This window comes from Copadichromis virginalis, linkage group LG22, assembly GCF_057382275.1.
Source record: "Copadichromis virginalis isolate Kocher_CV1m ecotype Utaka linkage group LG22, C_Virginalis_male_GT1.1, whole genome shotgun sequence".
NCBI lineage: Eukaryota > Metazoa > Chordata > Actinopteri > Cichliformes > Cichlidae > Copadichromis > Copadichromis virginalis.
Genome location: NC_140638.1, coordinates 17,037,475 through 17,059,484, shown reverse-complemented (window position 1 = coordinate 17,059,484; position 22,010 = coordinate 17,037,475). Strand labels below are relative to the sequence as shown.

At 41.2% G+C, this 22,010-nt stretch overlaps 2 protein-coding genes across 5 annotated transcripts in view; one reads left to right on the top strand and one right to left on the bottom strand.

Moving 5' to 3' along the window:
• Nucleotides 1–7,029, top strand: part of atxn1a (ataxin 1a) — a 118,572-nt gene extending 111,543 nt beyond the window's left edge. For all 4 annotated transcript variants that reach the window (XM_085447026.1, XM_085447027.1, XM_085447028.1 and 1 more), the window contains one exon: nt 613–7,029. In XM_085447026.1, coding sequence (XP_085303152.1) covers nt 613–1,209 — 597 coding nt within the window. In that variant the 3' untranslated portion in view covers nt 1,210–7,029. The remainder of the gene's footprint in view (nt 1–612) is intronic.
• A 2,164-nt stretch (nt 7,030–9,193) lies between these two features.
• gmpr (guanosine monophosphate reductase) lies at nt 9,194–16,746 on the bottom strand. Its single transcript, XM_085446265.1, has 9 exons — nt 16,335–16,746; nt 13,480–13,599; nt 13,180–13,263; nt 12,801–12,974; nt 12,634–12,715; nt 11,422–11,528; nt 10,881–10,923; nt 10,329–10,488; nt 9,194–9,966 (listed from the first exon to the last, which is right to left on the bottom strand). The coding sequence occupies exons 1-9, from the start codon at nt 16,419–16,421 to the stop codon at nt 9,786–9,788; spliced, it is 1,038 nt and encodes a 345-aa protein (XP_085302391.1). The 5' UTR covers nt 16,422–16,746; the 3' UTR covers nt 9,194–9,785.
• Nucleotides 16,747–22,010: the final 5,264 nt, after the last annotated feature.

Genomic DNA, 22,010 nt, shown 5'->3' with positions numbered 1-22,010 from the left:
GTCATGACAAAAAGGTTCACAAACAGTAAAGTAATATGCAGCAGATTTTCTCCATGTTTTTTTAATAATGTGTACTTAACAGGGTCAGTGTTATAGGACATGGTGTCAACAGGAGGCCGCAGAATTTCAGATTTCAGTTTAGAAAATGGCCAAACAGAGGCATGGCAGGTTTTCCTTTAAAGCTTTTCTCAAATAAAATTCAGGACACTGGCTGCTGTCGTGCTGCTGGGCTAGTCTGGGAACTGGGTTACATTCAATTTCCTGTATTTCTTCTTCTTTCTTCTTTTTTCTCGTTATCCTTTTTTAGACACTGCGTTCTTATCGAAGCTCCAAAACTGAGTGGAAAATAATGTTAAAGTCATGAACTTTCATAATTAACATGTTAAAACCATGGTTTAGTTCATGCCTTGATTTTTGGACCTGAGATTCACAAAGAAAAAATTCCCCGTATTCCGATCTAATTTCCTGAAGGAGCTTTAAACATTACAGCTTTCGGCTCTACGTGAGATTGTTTAGTTTAACAAAATCAAAAGATCAAAGTGGATTTTTTTGTGAAACAACAGTATATAATGTAAATAAGGTATTCATTCGTTTGTCCCCAATTCTCTTTAGGTGAGCGTGGAGGTCTTGTTGGAATACCCCTTCTTCGTCTTTGGCCAAGGCTGGTCTTCATGCTGCCCGGACCGGACCACCCAGCTTCTGGAGCTGCCTTGTACCAAGCTTTCTGTAGGCGATGTTTGTATTTCACTCACGCTCAAGAACCTGAGGAACGGATCTCTGAAGAAGACTCAACCCCTGGAGCCGGCCGCCCACGCCTCTGTCCCCTCCAGCCACGGACACCTCAAACCCCCTAGAGCTGTGTCGGACGCTCCTCAGAGCTGCAGTGGAGGAGGTCCCAGGCACAGAGAGCGGGAGAATGGCATCAGCCAGCGAGGGAGTGGGGAGAGTGGAAATGGAGGTAGAGGGATCTCCGGTGTGGAAAACGGGGATCTCGTGTTTGGGGAAAGAGTTTCCAAAGGTCAGGTTGTCGGCAGTACAGAAGCTGGCTCTACTAAGCCATCGGGAAGCAGGAAGCGCAGATGGTCTGCGCCCGAGGGTCGAAAAGTAGAAAAATCAGAGGAGGAACCACCTTTGACCCTTCCCAAACCTTCCTTCATCCCTCATGAGGTGAAAATCAGCATTGAAGGAAGGTCAAATATTGGCAAGTGAAGGCTAGCAGGACTGTTAACAACCCATGAAATAAAAAATAAACACAGCTAAAAAGATTCTACAAAAACCCCATAAATGTCCACGGTGAAGGTTCATTCGTCGTGGTTTTGTTTTTTTGTTTCTTTTTAGTTCACATCCTGTACTGTAGCGGTAACCTTACCCTACACCTTACATTAAGTCCATGTAGTTTAACACCTTTATGGTTTTTTTTTTAATAGATTGATTAATTATCACATGAGCAATCTGTGCAGTTTTGGTGATTTTCATGAGAAGATTTCTGGTGAGGGATTTCTGACCTGTGCGTTGAATGTTTATCGGTTGCTCTGTGGCACACGGGCGCGACATTCGATGGCTCTGCTTGGCCGGCGACACCTTACGCTGAAATTTCCACCCTGATTGCCCATATGGAAAAGATATATATAAATCTTATAAAGTTTGTATCTGTCTTGTGTGAAACTTGTATGAAAAGCATATAAGAGTGAAAACGGATATAAGATCCCTTGAAAAATTATATAATGAAACTTGTATGTTTTGGATACTTACTAAAACAATGTATGAAAGTAATGAGAAAGTGGCCACTTTCATGAGTAATCACATATAAGTTTTTACTATTTCTTTTCCATATGGGTGGTTCACAGTCGCACTCTGTGACAGTGATGTTACCTGTGTACTCGGGCAGTAAGGCTGCCTGGATTCGCCTCTGGTAATAATGAAGGATTTGCGGGTAAATCATTAAAAATTTTCACTTGCTAAATCAGACCAGAAGTTAATATGATCTGATTGTCACTGTGTCATCCGGGCCTGTGGTTGACCGGAACCTGAGGTCATCGTGTCGATGCCCGTGTGCTGCACACAGTTGTGAGGGAACAACACTTACTCTGCTCAGTTTGTAGACAGTGGAGTCTTTGCTTTCATTTCATGTTAGTGTTTTTCATTTGACTTTTTTTCTTCTTTAACCCCTCATCTCCCATCTCACCACATAGGTTTTACATTTTTTTTCAAGATTTTTTTAAAACCTTAATCAGGGGTCCTTTTTAATAATCAATCGATCGCGCCTAGGTGGGTCAATGTTCATGTATCAATATGCGATGCCCCTAACCTTAAGCAAATGCAAACACACTGGGTTGGTGAACCCAGCGTGTTTGCACTCGAACGGAGTCTTCGCATACGATCCTAGCGGTTTTGTTTGAGTTTTATTTAATGAATCACTTTAATTTTTCTTTACAAATCCTGAAAGGTCGCGTGAGGGGAAGCGAGAGAATCTCCACGTTAGCTCTGAGAGGGTCCGGATGTTTCAAAGCACTTAACACACCTGTCACTCTCATCATACAGCCAACAAAAAAAAACAACAAAAAAATGATGATGTTGTGTGTTTATTTACAAAGTACTGTATGCTCTTAGATTTTTTTCTTTCTTTTTTTAAAGACAAAGGCAGAAAGTAGCAGAAGCACTTTGTGAAAGGTAAAGAGGTTGTTAAGTAACGTGGGAGCAGATGTGCCATTAAATCACAGAGCAAGGGACAAATGTGAGAGCGAGAGGAGTTTCAGTTAGTAGGTTAGGGTAGAGGAAGTGAGATGAAGCGGGAGGTATCGCGGTTTTCGGCATGTGCGCGGCAGGAAAGTATCGGAACGTGTCTGGAAAGTTCGATTAAGACGGGAAAAAAGAAACAAGTCTTTGAAATATCCTGCTCAAGATCTGTTTTAGACTGAGAGCAACAATCAGAAGCTCACACCCACAGACTTGTGAAGGTCATCATATGTTTGTAATATGTGTGTGTATGATGCTGGTGTGTTTGCTCACACACACGCACGCGCTCACACAGACACAAAATAGTCTCTAAAACTCAATACGTACTGTACTTGGCAATCCATATTTAGACAGCTGCAGAGGCAAGCGTTTATTTTGGTGCATATTGTCCCTACTGCAAAGACACTAGTGGACTGACGTTGGATTAATGCACGCGGCACTGCTACAGTGCAGCCGTGCAGAAAAAAGTGCTCTGAGCTGTGTTTGTGTATGGGTGGGAGTTTGTATAAGAGTGTGTGTGCACTGTGTATAGGAAAATGATATAAAGACAACGCTAAATGTCCAGTGTTTCTACTTGGAGTCTTTAATTAAGAGAATCCTGCAATTTGCACATCAGGAGGAGGGAGTTCAGTCGAGACGCGATTTTTATTTTTTGTTTTATTTTATTTTATTTTATTTCATTTTTTTAAGGCCCTGTCCCAAAACTAGCCCTAGAGCCACATGACACACTGGAGGAGATCAGGGTTTTTGTTCCTAAACAGGCACTTGCCACACTGTAGAGGAAACGTTTCTGATCAACAGTTATGGCAAACATGTGCCTGCCTACTAAACTGAATTAAAAGCCGACCATTTCTCGGGTTGCTTAAGGAGAATATCTGCCCCTGCTGATTAAACCGGGGTGCCCAGAGTGTAAAGGGGGGCTAGGGTTCGCTTTTGAACACGGCCTGTGCTCAGCCAGCCAAAACTCATTTATCCCTTAGATAGCAGTTACCTCAACAGATGCGCTTGCGTGGTCAGTCGGTCGATCGTCCTCACGGAGTTTGGGGTTTTTCTCTAATATGAAAGCACGAGCCTTCGGTGTAATTGGCCATCCTTGATCATTTGGCTGATTCTTCTTCTTCTTAAAAAACCCCAAAACAAAACTAAAAATAAAAAAACAATTGGCCGGTTAGTTTTTTTTTTTTAAATCTATACCATGTAACATAGAGGTGCCATACAACATGTAAACATATCTCAGGTTTTGTGAGATTAGCTTTGACATGTTGCTGGCACAATGCTGTTGTTAGGGAGGCAGCGGCTTCCTGCAGGCATGTCTGTTGAGCATATCTGTTCCTGCTCAGCCTGTATTTATGTTTTATGGCTGTTGCTGCTTGCCTTTAGAAAAAGAAAAAATAGAGGCGACAATGTTTCAGGTGGTGGGAGTTTACCAGGGTGATGGCAGGATGGATGTGTATTCAGATGGATGAGGAATGGGTGGATTGGTGGTCGAATGAGCAGACAGACTGATAGTGAAGGCGAGCGAGTAAGAAGAGCCCCGAATGAGATTTGAAAATGCTTTATTTTTTATAATAGAACAGGGTTCTCAGATCGACACCCACACAGCAGCGCATTTTCATTTGATCCTGTTCCTATTGAAACATCTGGTAGAAATAGCAGTAGTTATATGTGTGTGCGCATGGTTTGGAACCGCTGTGTGTGTGTGTGTGTGTGTGTGTGTGTGTGTGTGTGTGTGGCAGTGGTTTATAAATGTATGTCTTTTTTCTACATGTTTCTCCAACCCCCTTACCAACAAAAGGAAAAATAGACATCTGAACAAAACTGTCAGCCACTCAAACCATTCAGACTCTTACTGTTGATCAGGTAGATTATTATTAATAATAATAATAATAATAATCCAAAGCCAAGCGACGCTGTGGTTGCTTTGGTTACTTTAGAAAGCAATAGTTAAAAAGTATTCAGGCAGTCTCCTTGTATGCGAGTGGAGCGCGCGCTCGGCGAGTCATTCCACTCAAAATCTCTGCAATAAACATTTTAATAACAATCCTCCAGCACGACAACCAAAAACAGTTCTTTTTGCCCAGAGAAGAAGTACAATTTTCGTCTCATACTGCAAAAAGGTTTGCAGACGTTAACACACCTGAACCCAGCTCACTCCAGGTACCGCAGTTCCCCTCCTCATGAAACTCATTTGAATCCTCAGAAATTGCAGTTGCAACACCAGTTGCTGATCTTTCAGGGAAGTTTCTCATATATGCAGTAACCCAACACAACCCCTGAAACCTCCTCTGTCCCTGCTGGTCAGTCACAAACACTGCTGTTACACTGTCAACGCTGAAGGCGAACCGACTCGGTGTGGCACGAAGCCAACCAGCAGACTTCTTTTTTTCCTCTTCGTTTTTTTGACTCCGCCAAGCTCTGCCTCTTTGCCACGACTCCCGTAGTGACCTCTTTAACTTTGTTTCAGGTACCCAATCATAGCCAGCCAGCCTCACGAGCACCTCCTTCTGAGGCAAAGCAATCTGTTTAACCCTTAACGACAACCGTTCGCTACCTTTCAGTGTGGCCTGATGCGGATATAGGAGGTCTGCCCTCCCAATTACATCATCTTTTCATATTCGGTCTCCTGTTCACAGTCAGCTTAAAAAGGCCACTGAGTTTATATTTTACTATAGATGATAACATAAATCAATCAGCAAGGTTTTTTTTTTTTTTTCCGAGGGTCTAGTGTAGTTATCATTTCCCAAGTCTTTCTTAAATCCCATTGAAATGTACCACAATGTGCAATACTTTGATTTTGTTTTCCCCCTCTTTACTGTGCCAAGTGTATGTAGCAAAAGTTCGACTCCAGTGTCTGATCCTCGTTAAAGGCTCGTGTATTTCTTTTAAATATCTGTTGACGTGTGTGTCACATCTGAGTCAGGATGTTTGTGAGGAGAAACAGCAAAGCGTTTTTCCTTTTTTTCCTCTCTTTCCTCTCCTTCCCTTTCGTCCTCGCGGCCTTCCTCAGTTGTGAGTCTGCACCGTGTGTCGTCGTGCGTGTAGGATGTATGCTTATGTACACCTGGTGTTCAAATGTGTGTGAGTGTTTGTGTGTGTGTGTGGGGGGGGGAGTGTTTTCTCCTCTAATAGTCTGTGAGATCATAAACCCTGACCCTCGACGGTTCACGGTGAGACCCACAGGAAAAAGAAACCTCATCGCTAGTGGGGACCACTTTTTTTTTTTTGTAGAAAAAAAAGAGAAAAAAAAAGAAAAAGGAAAAAAAAAAGATTCTAAACCAACCGAAAGAGATGCACATGTATGTAGATGTAAAAAGACTTGATAATGTTTCAGCACTTTCTAATCCTGGGACGGGGCTCGGTCTAACCCCTCTCTTTCAGGCCGACGCCTGTCCCAGGGGTAACATTCATTCAAAACAGACAGAGAGAATGAGAAAACAAACAAACAAAAACTAAACGGGGTGACTATTGATGAATAAAAAGAGAGAGGGGGAGAGATGGCTCAAGTTTGCACATCACCTTGCCGTAACCTTGTGTTTTATCTGTCTGTGCTCCATCTCGCTTGGCGCCCGGCGCGTTCTTGGGTCCAACGGGCCGAGGTGTTAGGTGATTCCTTGGTTCTTTTCTACTAGGAAAACCCCTTTCTCATGGAAAGCGTCCCCTCTTTCGTTGCGTTCATCTTTTCCAGCGCACACCGCCAACCTGCCTGAACGGATAAATTCGGTTTCTTGATGTTCACGGCTTGGTTCGGTTGTGCGGTGCGGAAAGAGCGCGTGCAAACCTTTGCTTTGTTTGCATTATCTTTGGTGCAGGAGCTTTTTGTTGTTGTTGTTTTGTTTTTGGTCTCCTTGTAGCACTCAGTATAATGTCAGGGGACTTAAAACTATGTAGAGAATGTGTCATTGTTGAGTTTTTCAAGACAAGCGTCCTCACTGGAGGAACAGTGCTAATGTCATTTTTTTTTTTTTTTTTTAATTGGCTTCTTGCACAACTTGACAAATAAAATGAATGTTGGTGAGTGAGCTTTGACTTTTTTTGATCAGAAAAAAGGCATGTGTGCTCTTTGTTTCTTAATGTTTGTACTTTCATTTTGCGTAAACAAAAATGTGTTTTTTGGCACTTTTGTTGTGTTTTAAAAGTGAACAGAATTCGATCAGGATTCCACTTTTTTCATGAATTTATTTTTCTTTTCTTTTTTTTTGTATGATGTCTTGTCGATGTCCATAGCGCTGGATAACCAACTCAGGCAGAAAGAAGAAAAAAAAAAAAGTGTAGAGGCCCACTTAACAGTTAGTTTCACACCAGTCAATTTGCATAGTGGGCTTTTTGATATGGGTTATAAGATATGTAAATTTATTACCTATAATTTGATATTTGAATTGATTTGATTAACAAATGTTCTTATTGGAAATTAACTATAAATTATTATGATATTATGTGTATTATGCTGGAGATGGCTTGGATTACTCTTTAGTGTACTGATCATCTCTGGGCGGCCTCTCTGTGGAAGGCGATAAAAACACTTCAGGACAGGCTGTGTGGTTCTTGACCTCTGACCCTGCCCACTGCCAGGGAGAGGGTGGAGTTGATCTGTCAGCTGTGTCCTTCCTGTGATCTGAACACTCAGCCCTGAGGCTAGCAACCTGTCTGTCAAGATGTTTCTCAGTTAACCTGCGTCACCACGTACTAAAGTGAGACTTACTGGCCTGTGAGATGGTGGCGGAGAACTGGACATCAGCGCAGACCTGCATGGACAGTCTGGCCTACAGGGGGGGCCACAGCAGTTCCCAGCCAACTTGTTTGTACTATATTGTACTCACCAAGTCCCTGTGTCTCACCACCCCATTTCCTCTATAGCAATGGAGAAACCCTGTTGGTGTATGTATTTGACATCTGTACAAACGCACCTCTTTGGAAAAACAAAATGAAACCTTGACATATCTGGAACAAATGGGCAATTTGTGTTTTTCTTTGAGTAGCAATGCATACGTGAACAAAAGATCTGGATATCTGTACAGAACGCAGCTACTGTGATTTCACCCAGTGCTGAAATTGGTACCTTTTATAATATCTCCCTCTAGTGTTTAGTGGGCTACATAACACCTGCCCTACAGTTTTGAGCCTTTCTGAAGCTTTGGCGTTATGGAAGTGCTTGCTCTGTCTAAAAGCCACACTGCAACCAAAAAGCTGGTATAGAAGAATACAAAATGAAACATGGTACTCAAACAGATTAATATTTGTAGCCCCTGAAGGTTATTGATTTTTGCCTCCTTGCACAGAGCTCACTGTGTGGGCTTAGCTAACTATTACAGTTTGGTCCTATTTGGACACTGACATTGTGTCTCTGTACAATCACAGTGGATTATAAATTGAATAAAAAAGATGTGATTTAATTGCAAACGTTCGGCTTTAACTCAAAGGGCTTCACAAAGGTTTTGCATTAACTGTTTAGGAATTACAGCCATATTTAAAACATAGTCAAATCATAGTCCCAAGGCTTGAACGTAATTGGACGACTGGCAGGGAAGCATTTTTTGAACCTGTTGAGGCCTGTTCCCCCATTATTTCATGACAAATTAAGCAGATAAAACTCTGGAGTTGATTCAATCTGCTGACCTTGTATTTGGTAGCTGTTCACTCTGAATAGGAAGTGCAAAGACATGTGAGGGAGTCTATCTGGGAAAAATAATAAATGAACCTGTCAGAGGCTTCTTGATTGATTTAAAATCCACTGTGGTGGTGTACACAAGCAAAATTATAAACACTTAAGGACCTAAATATACATTAGAAACAAGTTTTCAAGGACCCAACATGTGACCAGCAGCACAAAAGAAATGACTGTTTCATTCCACCTTCAGTTGTAGTACTCTCCTCCTGATCTTATAGCAGCTACTCCATGCAGCTTTGTTTTCACAGGAAGTGGCAACACCAGCAACAAAGAAATATTAGAAATATGTGAGCAGTAAGTGATGAAAGAAGTTTCGTTGTAATGCAACATGAATCTAAATGGTCTCAACTCCAAGCCAGACATCTTGGTAGTTGGTTTACCACTTCTTCTTTTTTTTTGTTGAAACTTTTAAATCAGAAAAAGAAACCGAAATCTCAAAAGCTTCTAGTTACAGTTTATTGTCCAGAAAGAGGAATTATGTTAATCATTCACTGATTAATGACTTCCATTTTCTGTCTTGACTGCAATAAACAATGTAATACTGTTAGTTATCACAGTATGCATTACATAGTGTAGGTTTTCATTTCCTGCGTTTAATGGCATCGTTACGTTACTTTACAATGCAGTAAAAGGCACAAATCTCTAGACTTGCATGATTTAAAATGAGGGACACATTTTTAAGTAAATATACCAAATACTTGAAATGCACAAACTGTGAAGACTTCATTCTCATTATGAAAGCGTCCCAACTCAGTTCAAACTGAAAGACCAACACCACTGAGGAAACCAGCACAAGGTTCTCCATGCAGTTTATTGCAACACAATTTCTGCCTTGACAATTAAAGGCCGGAGTCTCTTAATCTCGCATATCAACTTGCACATTCATTTTAGGATACACTTCAGCAAAATCATTGATCTTCCCACTAATACCAACACGTTCCTGCTGAGTGTGTTTTACAAATCTCATATTCTTGCTTGCTCTTGACATGTTGTTAATGTTGAAATATCCTCCAGTAACAACTTTATATACAAGTTTCTGAAAAATCTCTACTGTAGTAGTTTCACTGCCGTTTCCCAAAACTGAAAGGTAGCAGGTGAAGCGTATTTGCACATTCCCATTCAAAAACAATGTCTGCATAAATTACAACAGTACTTTATTGGTTTCTGCAAGCATAGAAACACACTCACTGTGAGATTAAAGAGAGTAGAGTGTTGTTATCCATCTGGGTAATTCAAGTCAAATTTTTGAGTTGGTTTAATTGCAGCCCGAAGGAGTTGAAAGCTTTCGGACAGCAGATATCCTGAGAGAAACAGGTGCGTGGTGAAGTGAGGTGTAGGTCTGTATGTGGTCCTGCTGCTACTGGGAGAAAGTAGTACCACCCCCTTAAGTGAACATATAGCTAGACTGCTGTGTGACACGGATAAAGGTGGTTCTGCGGCTCAGCTCTTTGAGTTTGGCGGCACCCACATAGGTGCAGGTGGAGCGCAGGCCCCCCAGCACATCCCGGATGGTATTTTCCACATCTCCTTTGTAGGGAACCTCGACCGTCCTCCCCTCTGATGCCCTGGGAGCCAAGGAAAGAGGTGAGAAGGTGGACTTTAGAAACCTTTCTTTGGTAAAATATCTGCTCATCTATTCTAGTACAAGACCAGAGCATGAAAGTTTAAAATGGGCTCATCTTTTTTTTATAAAGGCAACTTTTGGAGTTCTAGAATTCTTTTGTCTGTGTTATGAATCATCAAAGTATGAAATGGATTCAATAAGAAAAAAAATGTTGCAAACACCTGAGTGATTAAAGTGTGTCTATAATAATACACTGTTACTGTAAGCAATCAAAAAAAAAAGGAATTCCCATAGCAACACAGATGAAGCCAAAATGAATGACTCACAGGTGTTGCTGCGAGTCTCAGGGTATCACTATCTCACCTATACTCGGCAACTCCCCCAGTGTATTTCTTCATGGCTGTGTCGGAGCTCATGCCGTAAAATAGTTTGTACTTCTTGCCATTTTTCTCAATGACCTCCCCGGAGCACTGGTCGTGGCCTGCGAGCATTCCTCCCATCATTACAAAGTCAGCACCGGCACCTGAGGAGCAGAGGCACAGCCAGAGTAGGCACAGAGGTAAGATGTATAGAACAACACAGCAAGTTTGAAGAGACAAACACAGCGCACTGTTGACCACAGCATTCCCGTAGCCATGCAGTGTGAAGAATGGGGAAGCACACGAAGCTGAAGTCAGGGAATTTGGACAAGGGCATGAAGTCATGGAGATTATATCGTAAAAGACTAAAAAAAACAGTATAATCACAATTGTATGTGACACCATTATGTAAATGTTTTTACCTCAAGATATGTTTTTTGTAGATTACAGCAGGTAAGCTGTATATACATACAAAAGTAATCTGGGAAATAGATTTGCCACTACTTCACTGTAATTTAACTGGGGCATTTCTTACAGCGTGGGGTTGGTTACTCACCAAAGGCCTTAGCTACATCTCCAGGGCAACTGCAGCCACCATCCTTAACAGAAGTTAAACACATGTCAGTTTACTGGTTCACATTAGGTCAGAGAAGCAGGTTTAATGTTTAATTTTAGGACTAAACTGCTCCCCCTATTGGCTGGAAACCTTCAGTAACATGCATGAACAAATCTAGTGATGCATAATCGCACATGTTTTTTGGTTTTTGCACATGTTTACAGTGTGTTACACCTGCTGAACTGACGAGAAAAAACCTGGTCTTTCAAGCAATAAATGCTCTTCTGTTGCTCACTGTTTGCCACCCTGTCCTCCAAGTACAACACAATTTAAAATGGAAATCTCTTTGATGCATTTTCAGTATCTACATGAAAACCACATCATTGCACTCTGCTTTGTATCATTTTCATTTCAGCCTCTTGCATATTTGCAGCATATTCTGCAGACAGCTTTCCTACTGTTGCAGAAATTGCCAATATTTACTTTAATTACTGTTTGACTTCATTATTTTTATTTTAAAAAAATTATATTGTGGACTTACAGAGATAATGTGACCTTTGAGTCCATGAGCGGAGTCTGCACACTCTATAACAGCACTGAGCTGTGGGTAACCCACTCCTGTCTTGATCCTTGTTGTGCACACAGAACCTGCAACAGTCAGAGCACACATTAGAGAACCACATCTTTATCTCTCTCTCTGTCTGTGCTGATTGCTGCTGTTGTAACTACAGGAACCTGCCGTCTTTTTTAATCTGTTCAAGTCAGGTGACTACTCAGGTGCATGATTGGCTTTTAGTCCAATCATGCACCTGACTTTTTAAGGAGTGTTTTTGTTTGTTACATCATGTGACACTGACCTGTGAACCATAAAAGCACAATAAAGGCACCCATGTCAAGTGTTGTGTCTGCACATAAAATTGTATCTTAAGGCACATTTTTACTAGCAGGCTGTCACAAAAAAGGCACCATTTTTGGTAACAACACATTTTGACAAGCATAAAATAGGAGTTTTGCACCATCAAGGTGATTCGCAAGGAGTTAATAGCTAAAAATTTGCCAAATGTTGGCATGGTGTGCAGTGCAAAAAACAAACAAACACAACAGTAGTGCCATTTTTACACACAGCGTCTTGGTTTGGGGCTGTGTTTCAGCCACTGCCGTTGGGAATCTCCAAAATTGATGGAATTTTCTTTAGTATTCAGCTGCTTAGTAATGATTGTGACTCATAGGCGCACCCGTTAGAAAACAAGCAGCTTCATCTTATTATTTTTGCCATTTTTATATTCGCTCTATGAAACTCAGTGCTATCTGTGTTAGGAAAAAAAAACCAGCTTCTTTCATTTTTATGTCGTGTTGTTGTTGGACTGAGTTTGCAAGTAAACCCAGGAAGGACAGATAAGTCTGAGGCTGGGAATGGGAATCCTGATTAAACAAACAAACCGTGCAATACCATCTGGAAAGTGTCCGATTGGCGACGGCTTAATTTGTCAGCATGACAATGATCCCAAACATTAGTCTGCTGTAATCGTACCAGTAAAACCACATTTTTCATGTCTCCACAGCAACGTTAGAGTGGCTACATTAGTCATGCAATGAGTCAGTAACTTAATGGCGTGTAACATGACCGCTATACTTGGTTTAAAATGCTGTACGTCTCTGTCTTATGTCTCATCTGTGTTTGCATGCCTCACTGCTGGTCTCTGTGTTTGAGGACCGTGCAGCTTTGTGTTAAGAGACCTTTGTACCCACTCACCTGGCCCGATGCCCACTTTGATGATGTCAGCCCCAGACAGGATGAGTTCCTCCACCATCTCTCCTGTTACCACGTTGCCAGCCTGCAAAACCAGCACACAGTCTTAAATATCCCATAATCCACCAGGAGACAAACTGCCAGCCAACGTGAGGCACTGTCTTTCCTACCATGATGGTGTGTTTGGGGAACTTTTCTCTGACTTTCTTGACAAACTCCACAAAGTACTCAGAGTAGCCATTGGCCACGTCCAGGCAAATGTACTTGAGGGCAGGGACGGCTTCCAGGATGGCACACAGCTTCTCCAGATCTGCACTGCCGCTCCCTGAGCTAGCAGCTACGTGCTATGGGAATGAAAATGTGTTTTATTTAGATTTTCTAGTTTCTTATGAGAGACAACATACATGTAAAAAGTCTTAAGAGCTTAAAAGAAGGCAACTGGACTTCTCTAAGTTCCAGTTCCTTCTTTTCCAGCTCTTAAGGCGATGACCTGGATGACTGAGAATCCACACACACAGACTACGTTAAAGCAAAGACTGGAAGTCTTACCTCTAAGCACTCTGGGTGACTAGCAGCAAAGTTTTTCCAGTCTTCTACAGAGTAGTGTTTATGAATGGCTGTGAAGAGGGTGTGCTAAAGAAAGAAGCAGTCAGACAGAAAGGAAGACAGGAAGAAAATGAGAGATTCAGAAATACCTTAGATACTCTGGGCCACTGACATTCTCTCTATCATCCATCATTGTCCTTCAACTTGAACAGAAGTAACCTGCTGATGAATCCACAACCATACAAAATAAAACAAATGTATTTTTAATTTATTTATTTTTTTATAACTATTGTCTTCACTCACTTTACTGAGAACTTGTGCCATCTCAAATGTTCCTGTGGTGTCCATGTTGGCTGCAATGATGGGGATACCTGTGTAGGTCTGCTTAGAGTTGCGGAATGTAAAGGTCCTCTGAAGATCCACCTGAGGACGGAAGGAATTTTTTAAAATTTATTAGTATTTTTTTATCCTTGTCATTTTTCTTGGAAATATGAGAAGGCTAATACTCGTCTCCTGAGTGTGCATGGGTGCACTGAATCATTTAGATCAGTGGTCCCCAACCCCCGGGCCTCGGACCGGTCCGTGAGTCGTTTGGTACCGGGCCGCGAGAGTTGAGGCTCAGGTGTGAAATGTACGGTTTTCAGGGTTTTTATCAGTTTTCAGCGTTATTTTGTTATCGTTTTTATCGTTAACTCGCTTTTCCTGGGTCTTTTCACGTGTGTTATGAATAAAAAAAATTTTTCGGTACTGGTACTAGTTTTATTTTGTTGTATTTATCCGCGACACCTTAAAGGCCGGTCCGTGAAAATATTGTCGGGCATAAACCGGTCCGTGGCGCAAAAAAGGTTGGGGACCGCTGTTTTAGATCTAATGGACAGCTTCTAATGGATATGCCTGTGCTGAGCTGAGCTCAATGTGACACACAAGCTGCACCATTTTCAGGAAAGTGTTTGAGTCACTTGCGGAAATTATTTCTTTCAAATTAAATCATTAAAATAAACCTTTTTTCCAGTTAACGATCTAAACGCTGAACTTTGTTACTACTCAAGAATCTTCTCCCAGAACCATCGTTCAACAGTCTTGGTGGCTTTACTACTGTAGCATTACTTGGTCTGGTATAGCTTACTAATGTTAGCTAATGTAAGCAATCTAAATGTGTTTACTGAGGCTAATATTATTGGCTGATAATAGTTATTTGCCAATCTTTCAGTATCTGCATTTAACGGCCAATAATAAAAATTTTAAAAACTAAAGAAGAGACAGCAAAAACGCCCTTCACCATGGTGTGAGTGATATTGCATAGTTTGTCCACCAGAGGGCACTCTGAAACTTCTCACTTGTAAATAACTGTGATAGCCTTTTTCTACTAGTACTTACACGACTCATCTCGGTTTTGGATGTTTTTCCATTACAATCGAGTTCCATGTGTGTGGGGTTGTTACACAGTCCTGTGACATAATTTGAACACAACACAACAGTGGAGGACGTTAAGGCGATGGTATACCTGCTGTTCCGTGCATGGCTTCTAGTCAGACTCAGCGACCACATTGTTGTTTTTTCTATAGCCATTTCTCCTCCTTGGCACAGATTCTACCACCTAATGGAAAACCCTAAAAACCGAGTCTAGTTGAACCATGCCGAGTAGCTGCCAGTGGAAAAGGGCTATAAATGCCAACAAAAAAAAAAAAAAAATTAGGCTCAACAAATGCCAAAATATCAGAATATTGGGGGTTTTAATCACCAACTATCAGTATTAATATGTAGAAAATGTAGAAATGTGTCTAACTGGTAAATTTTCAACCTAGAAAAAAAGAAGGTAAAGATGGTCGGCATAGTTGTCAAAAAGTGGGACATAACGGTGAGTTGCCTTGCCAACAGTTAAAAACAAGTTTTCTAAATGGCTCCCTCTTAGTGCTGAATGCTTTTGTTGACTAGAACCAAGACATTTATTATGCAAAGCTACTTAAGCTACAGACTTACCGTACGCAATGCACCATAACTTTTAATGTGGGCATATAATGAGGTCATGCCTCATAATAGTGAGAGGAAGGAAAGAGGTGGAAGACATGGACGAGGGAGATATTCTATAGTCTATATTGATTCGCTCCAGCACATCAGCAGATGCTGCACACTGACTCAGGACTTTCAGTTTACTTCCTTTCTATTCACCATTAATAATGAGAAAGTAATGATGCTGGTGTAGCTCACCAGGTTGAGCAGAAGACCCATGTGCAGCAAGGCTATTGCAGGGCCATTCGCTGTGTGTCTTCCCCCTGCTGTCTTTCTCTTCCTGTCTACTCTCAGTCTGTCCTGTCATAATAAAGACTAAACCCCGCCACCAACACCATCAAGCTGAAAATAAACCACATCACTGCAAAATATGTACTTAAAATAAATCATCCAGTGGTCTCAGTCGCGGCCCGCTGCCCACATTACGATCTGAAATATCAAAATAACCAAACCGCATTCATCAGGTGCCACACATGTGTCTGAGACCTGAATCGATGTGATTAAAGCTGCTGTTATACTGATATCTCTGTGGCATGTGGAATGTGCTCTGGTTGGCTGCAACACGCTCCGTCCTATTTTTAAACAACTTTTCTGAGAAGTCTCCTGTGTCTCATGTTGCTTGCTCCCTCAGAGGGCTCAAACTCTTTGCTTTAGATCTAGTGCCACCACAAGTATGGTGATGTTGGACACAATGTGGCCTGCTTAGTCTGCTTTAGATAATAATGACAGGTAACTAGATCAAGGCCAAACTGATCAAAATGTTCTTTTATGCCTGTGTCCAGCCTGTTTCCTGTCACCTTTAAGAAGGTCACTCCGCTGTTACACTATTTCAGCCCAGCACAGAGGCAGTGTACACCTGATAGCTCAACATTAAACAAGACAAGGACGCATTTTACTCCTTCAACGAGGTATCTTTGTTGATTTAGGAGTAAATGTAAAGTATTTTTCGCATTTGATCAGAACTAGACAGCTCCAGGACACCACCCTCATCAATCTGCCCTCATGTACAAACAGTTAACACGATATTGCGGCACAATGCGCAGGAGAATACACCTGTCTAACCCAAAGAGCTGTTCTGATGGTTGATTACACTATACATGTAATGCGTGAGTTATGCGTAATGAGCAGACGTAATTAACAGGACCGACCTCTGAGCGGCTCTTCAGGCTGCTCCTCTTGGGTCTGAAAAGGACATCTTTAAAGTCCAGCTTGAGGTCTGCGTCCACTCGAGGCATCTTGAATGCCCCCAGAAATGATGACCAGGACGATGATGGTGAGTATGCAGACGTAGCTCCCCCGAGGAAGACTGCAGCAGCTGTGGTGGTCGCTGGTCCCAAGCCCCAACCACCAAACCCGAGTCTCAAGGAGGCCAGCGTTTTTATAGCAAAGCGGGACCCAGCCCAGTCCTGGCCCCCATGTCTTTATTTGGGCCTGGACTCTCTCTCCCCCCTCTTTCTGTCTTTTTTCTCGCTCCAGCCTCGCGTGCCTCCCCCCTTCGCCGCTCTTCAGCTGAATGGCAGGAGCAGCAGTGGCTGAGCTGGCAAGCAGGTCCGGGCTGTCCCATCTGCAGACGCGCGCACACACACACACACACACACTCACAGACATGGCAGCACTGCAGTGGCTCGCGTGCTGCAGTGCTAAAGAGCACACCTGGTGTCCAGCTGGGGCATTGCTCCCTTTGCTGTCGATGGGCAAGACAGTGTGAGGACAAGCTAACAAACAAAAGCTAAAACTAAAAACTAAATCAGTCACGTAGATTCATATGCACACGTGCGGTAGTGTGCAAAAGTCTTGAGCCACCTCTTATTTCTTTATATTTTGCTTTCAAGGAGCCAGACTTTCTTGTTGTCAAGTTGTCTTCAGCAATAGCTACCAAGGCCTTTCTGAAGGTGTTTCAAGTGTTTCTGTCAACATTTGGCCAGTGCTTGTACGTGAACATTTTCAGAGGAATATCTTTTTTTTGTTAACCCTATATGAATTATTTAAGCCTGTGTTGTGACTAGCCAACAACAAGAACAACAACAACTCGACAGGTTAGCAAAGAACCAGTTTTAAATCTTTCTATCTTTAGACACTTTGGTACTTGCAGCCTGTCACAAAACACATCGTTTATTCTTTAATTGAATCTAGAAAAGATGCTAAAGCTAACACAATCAGACAGGCATTACATGGAGTTGTAGCAACAACAAGGGGATTCTTAGAGAGCTATTAGCTGAAAACTCAGCATGGTTTGAATTGTGTCCTTACAAATTTGAGCAAACTGGATAAGAAAATAAGGGAATAAGTGGACCCACCCCCCCTCAAAAAAAAAGAAAGAAAAAAAAGAAAAAGGAAGGCAATTAGAGTACATGAGGAGACTAGGAAAATGTTACAAAGATCTTACAACCAAGAGAGAGGGGCAAGAGACACAAAACATCAAGGAGCTGACTCAGGGGAAGAAGCGCTGACAGACTAGCAACAAACAAAGGAAAACACGGTGCTTAAATACAGAGGCAGTAATGAGGGAGTGAGAAACAGGAGGGAAACACAGCTAGGACTAATTAGACATAAAGAGACAAAGGAAGCAAAGCAGAATGCACCGCACACAGGACAGGGACTATCAAAATAAAACAGGAGACAAGAGACATTAACAAACACGTGGACTTGACACTGAGACATAGAGACATAACTGACTGGGGAGACAGAGGGAACATGAAGACGAGTGATTAGACGAGGAACACGGGGAAGGCAAAGTAACAGAAAATTAAATCCTGGGAACTAAGAATAAACACAAGCAGAAAACCAAGAATGACAATAATCCAAGAATATAAATTAACCAATAAACACAAAACCCTGAGTCACAGACCCAGTACCAACGTTTCTGTGTTTGACTAGAAATTTCTAATTACACCTAAACCATTTTGTCTCATAAAAATAAATCATCTTTCATAAGCAACACGCTAAAAATGTATTATAATGATTTCTTACCCTGCAACCTTACGCTCTGAATCAATTACATTTATTATATTTATGTTATTAATGATATTTATTATTATTAGTCAGTGTATTCATACTAAACCCAGTAGCATCTTTTAAATAGCAGCTGAGGAAATAAAGAGCCCCGTTACAGTTTCCGGTCAAACCAGCAGATGTCAGCAGAGTTTCAGAAAACAGATACTATATGAACGTCAGAAGAGGAGCGTCAACACAACACTTGTTTAAGTTTTTCCTGGGAACAGGATGTCCCTTCCTGATGTTCACATGCAGAGGCATTCTTCTATCATCTCTCAGCTTTTATTTATTTTGTGATAATACCAGTGCAAAATATATAATTGAATTGTAATTGTTTTTAGTGATGCATTAGTAAAAATATCTCTTCACATCGCAGCTGATAAAGGTGAGGTTAATTTTAACTACGGTATAACTCTATTAAAAAAAAAAAAAGATTAGGAACACCCGATCAACTGAGTGTTAATGCAAATTTCTAATCAGCCAATCACATGGCAGCAACTCAGTGCATTTAGGTCAAATTGAGCATTGAAATGGGTGAGAAAGTGACTTTGAATGTGACGCGGTTGGTGGTGCCAGATAGGCTGGTCTGAGTATTTTACAGAGTGGTCTGAAAAAGAGAAAATATCCATTGAGTGATTTAAATGCCTTGTTGACCTCAGAGGTCAGAGCAGAATTCAGACTGCTTCTAACTGAGAGGAACAACTGCAGAAGAGCATCTTTGAATGCAGAGCAGATGGGCATCCGCAGCACAAGACCACATCGGGGGTCACTCGTGTCAGCTAAGAGCAGAAATGTGAGCCAGCAGTTTGTACATGCTCACCAAAATTGGAGAAATGTTGCTTGCTTTGATGAGCCTCGATTTCAGTTCATGTAGAGGGTAGGGTCAGAATTTGATGTAAACAACATGAAAGCACGGATTCATCCTTCCTTGTGTCAGGCTGCTGGTGATGCAGAGGTGTGGGGAATATTTTCTTTGGGCCCCTTAGTACCAACTGAGCATTGTTTAAACAAAGTCTACCGGAGTATTGTTGCTGACCACGTCCATCCCATCACAGTGTACCCATCATCATACAGCTGCTTCCAGCATAATAAGACACCATGTCGCAGAGTTCAAATCATCTCAAACTGGTTCCTGGAACACGGCAACTGTACTCAAATGACCTCCACAGTCAACACATCTCAACAACAGAGCACATTTTAGTGTAATGGGAGATTCATATCATGCATGTTCAGCCAGCATATCTGCAGCAACTGTGTGATGCTATCATGGCAATATGGCTCAAAATCTCCAGGAATGTTTCCAGCACCTTGTTAAATCTATGTTACAAAGGAGGTCTAACCAGGTACTAGCAAGGTGTATCTAATAAAGTTTTCTAATATACATACATAATGTATACTCCAGTGAGCGTACATTATGTATGAAAACTATATTGTATGTAAGATTTTAAGTATTTTGTGCAGATGATTTGAGTCTGGAAAATAGTTAAATAGAAGTAATAATAAGAATATAATTAAAAAGTAATAATAAGTAATAAGCTTCTATTAATAATAGAAGTAAGAGTAGCTGTTACAACAATTTCATGCAATAAGATTAGCAAAAATACTACCGACAGAAACAGGCATATGGAACAAAAACATTTGAACTACTGAAACAAATGCTTCAGTACTTTAGTGCTTAGTTGCTTGAGAGTTAAAATCATATAACATATAATAGTATGTTAGAGTATTATATGTTATTAATGTTATATCAGTGTTATTAATAGTATGTATGCAGCATGTTGTTGCTGCAGGTCGTGGAGCTTAGAAAGAGACTGAGTCATGCGATACCATCGTTTTTAAATCTAGAGCACAGGTTTGTGTAGGATCAAGGAGTCAGACCTTTTTCACAGATCCAGTCTCATATTACTCAGCCTAATGCAGAGATAAAGTCTCATCAGCACTGTTAGCTCCAGAGTAACGTTAATGCATGAAACAGATTTTGGAGGGCTGTGAAGAGATGCTTTTTTGAAAGATATTATAATGGATCTCTAAATAATAAAATGTTACATTGGTGTAAAGAGCATGTTTGCAAATATGTTTAGAAATGTCACTGTTTAAGGTTAAAGTTTAAATATTTGTATATTGTTTTTATAAATGTATGTGAGGTCTGTTTATTTTCTCAGATTCACTTGATTAATATTTCCTTAGGAGAAAATATTATTTAAAGGGGAAACAAATATTTTTTTGACCCTGGGCCTGACATACTGATAAACAACTGAGCATCAGCATAGAGCACTCAGGTGTGTGTTAGCAGAATGCTACACCTCTCAGGGGTGGCCTTCCCAGCAAATTCATCCAGACATAGCACAGCCAGGTGGTGCTATGTTCAGAAAAACTGCAAAACACCTGATAGCTACATCTAACTGTAAAGGCCTTTGATGAACTGAAGCAACATTGTGGAGTGTAGAAGAGTGGATCAAAATTCCTCCACAATAATGTGACAGACCGATCATGTGATAAAGACCACTCCCTCGCTGAAACAGATCAAGTCCAGTGGACTTGTTCCCCACCCTTCTTACTACTTTCAGTATTTCTGAAAGTAGTAAGAAGGGGGAGTCACCTTCATTAGACAGCAAAGTAAAAAGAAAGAAAAGCAGGGAAGGGAAGTCTGGTGAACCATGTGAAGGAAAAGACAAATGACTGAGTCAGTCAGTGTCTTTGGTCAGTTTTTTGTTTGTTTGTTTGCATTAAACTTTTAAATGTCGCAACATGAATACATGTTAAACAATTCGGTGTCTGACAGAGACAGGAGAGAGGAATCACACAGACCTACTGAGTCAGCGGAGAGAGGAATAGCCCAGCGGATGGAGCCCCAGAATATTCAGGAAAGAGAGACACAGCAGGTATCCCCGAAGATAGAACTGCAGATCAAAACAATTCAGAATGACCTGATTGTGCTTGAGAACAAGCAAGAGTTTCTCCTTGAGCAGAACAGCAACATTGTTGCTCTGCTGTCCAAGTTTAAAAGTGAGAGAAAAAGAAAAAGACAAAGAACACAAATCTCAAGAAATGTTTGGAAAATCTTCTGTGCCAAATGGAAGAAATGCAGCATTTAATAATGAAATGAAGTAAAAGTAGAAGAAATCCTACTGACCCTGAGTGACTTGAGACTCCTGTCTCTGAACCACCTTCTGACGAGGTTCAGGACGTGGTTCAGCTGGGCCTTCTCAAAGATGTTCAACTGAAGTGAATTTCCCGGCTGTTCTCTGTGGGATTATGTTTATGATCTACTTGAACCCTACTACAATTTCAGACGTGGACCTGTTATCTTTCAAAGAACAGGAATAATGTTGCCAAGAAAATGACTTCAGACTAGCCAGAGCCTCACATGAACATTTTGACTGTGTTGATATGAATAAAGGGACAGAAATGTCTCAGTCTAGAGAACTAGTCCAAATAAGTCTGGTGTGGCTGAGACAGCCAGCCCAAGTTTGTTTCCTTCTGTTTCTGGTCCTGTGGAGTAGGCCTGCTATAACTCATTTTTCAGTGAGTGACTTGGGATCAAGTAATGGACCTATAGATGCTGTTTCCATGGACATTTGTGCTACGGATGTTTTTTGTGTGGCTGAACCACACTGTAAACCCGGATTAGTTCAGTTTACTAAAGATTCGCATGGAAACCCTTCTATGGTTTGACAAAAATAGGAGGAACAGAGGAAAAATCTATATTACTGTCAAACTGGTTCAAAGAATAGTGAACTGTTAATAAGCTGTACTTTATCGAAGTGTAATCCTTATTTATGTAAAGATACAAAGGTTTCTTAGTTTTTTCATATGTATGTGGAGTCTGT

Bases quoted from the DNA above. Each gene is read 5' to 3' on its own strand.
- gmpr (XM_085446265.1), bottom strand. From the start codon at position 16,421: ATGCCTCGAGTGGACGCAGACCTCAAGCTGGACTTTAAAGATGTCCTT. The intron at 13,600-16,334 runs GTCGGTCCTGTT...TTCCGTCCTCAG, and splicing joins GCCTGAAGAGCCGCTCAGAG to GTGGATCTTCAGAGGACCTT. The intron at 10,924-11,421 runs GTAAGTCCACAA...ACTTCTGTTAAG, and splicing joins TCAAAGGTCACATTATCTCT to GATGGTGGCTGCAGTTGCCC.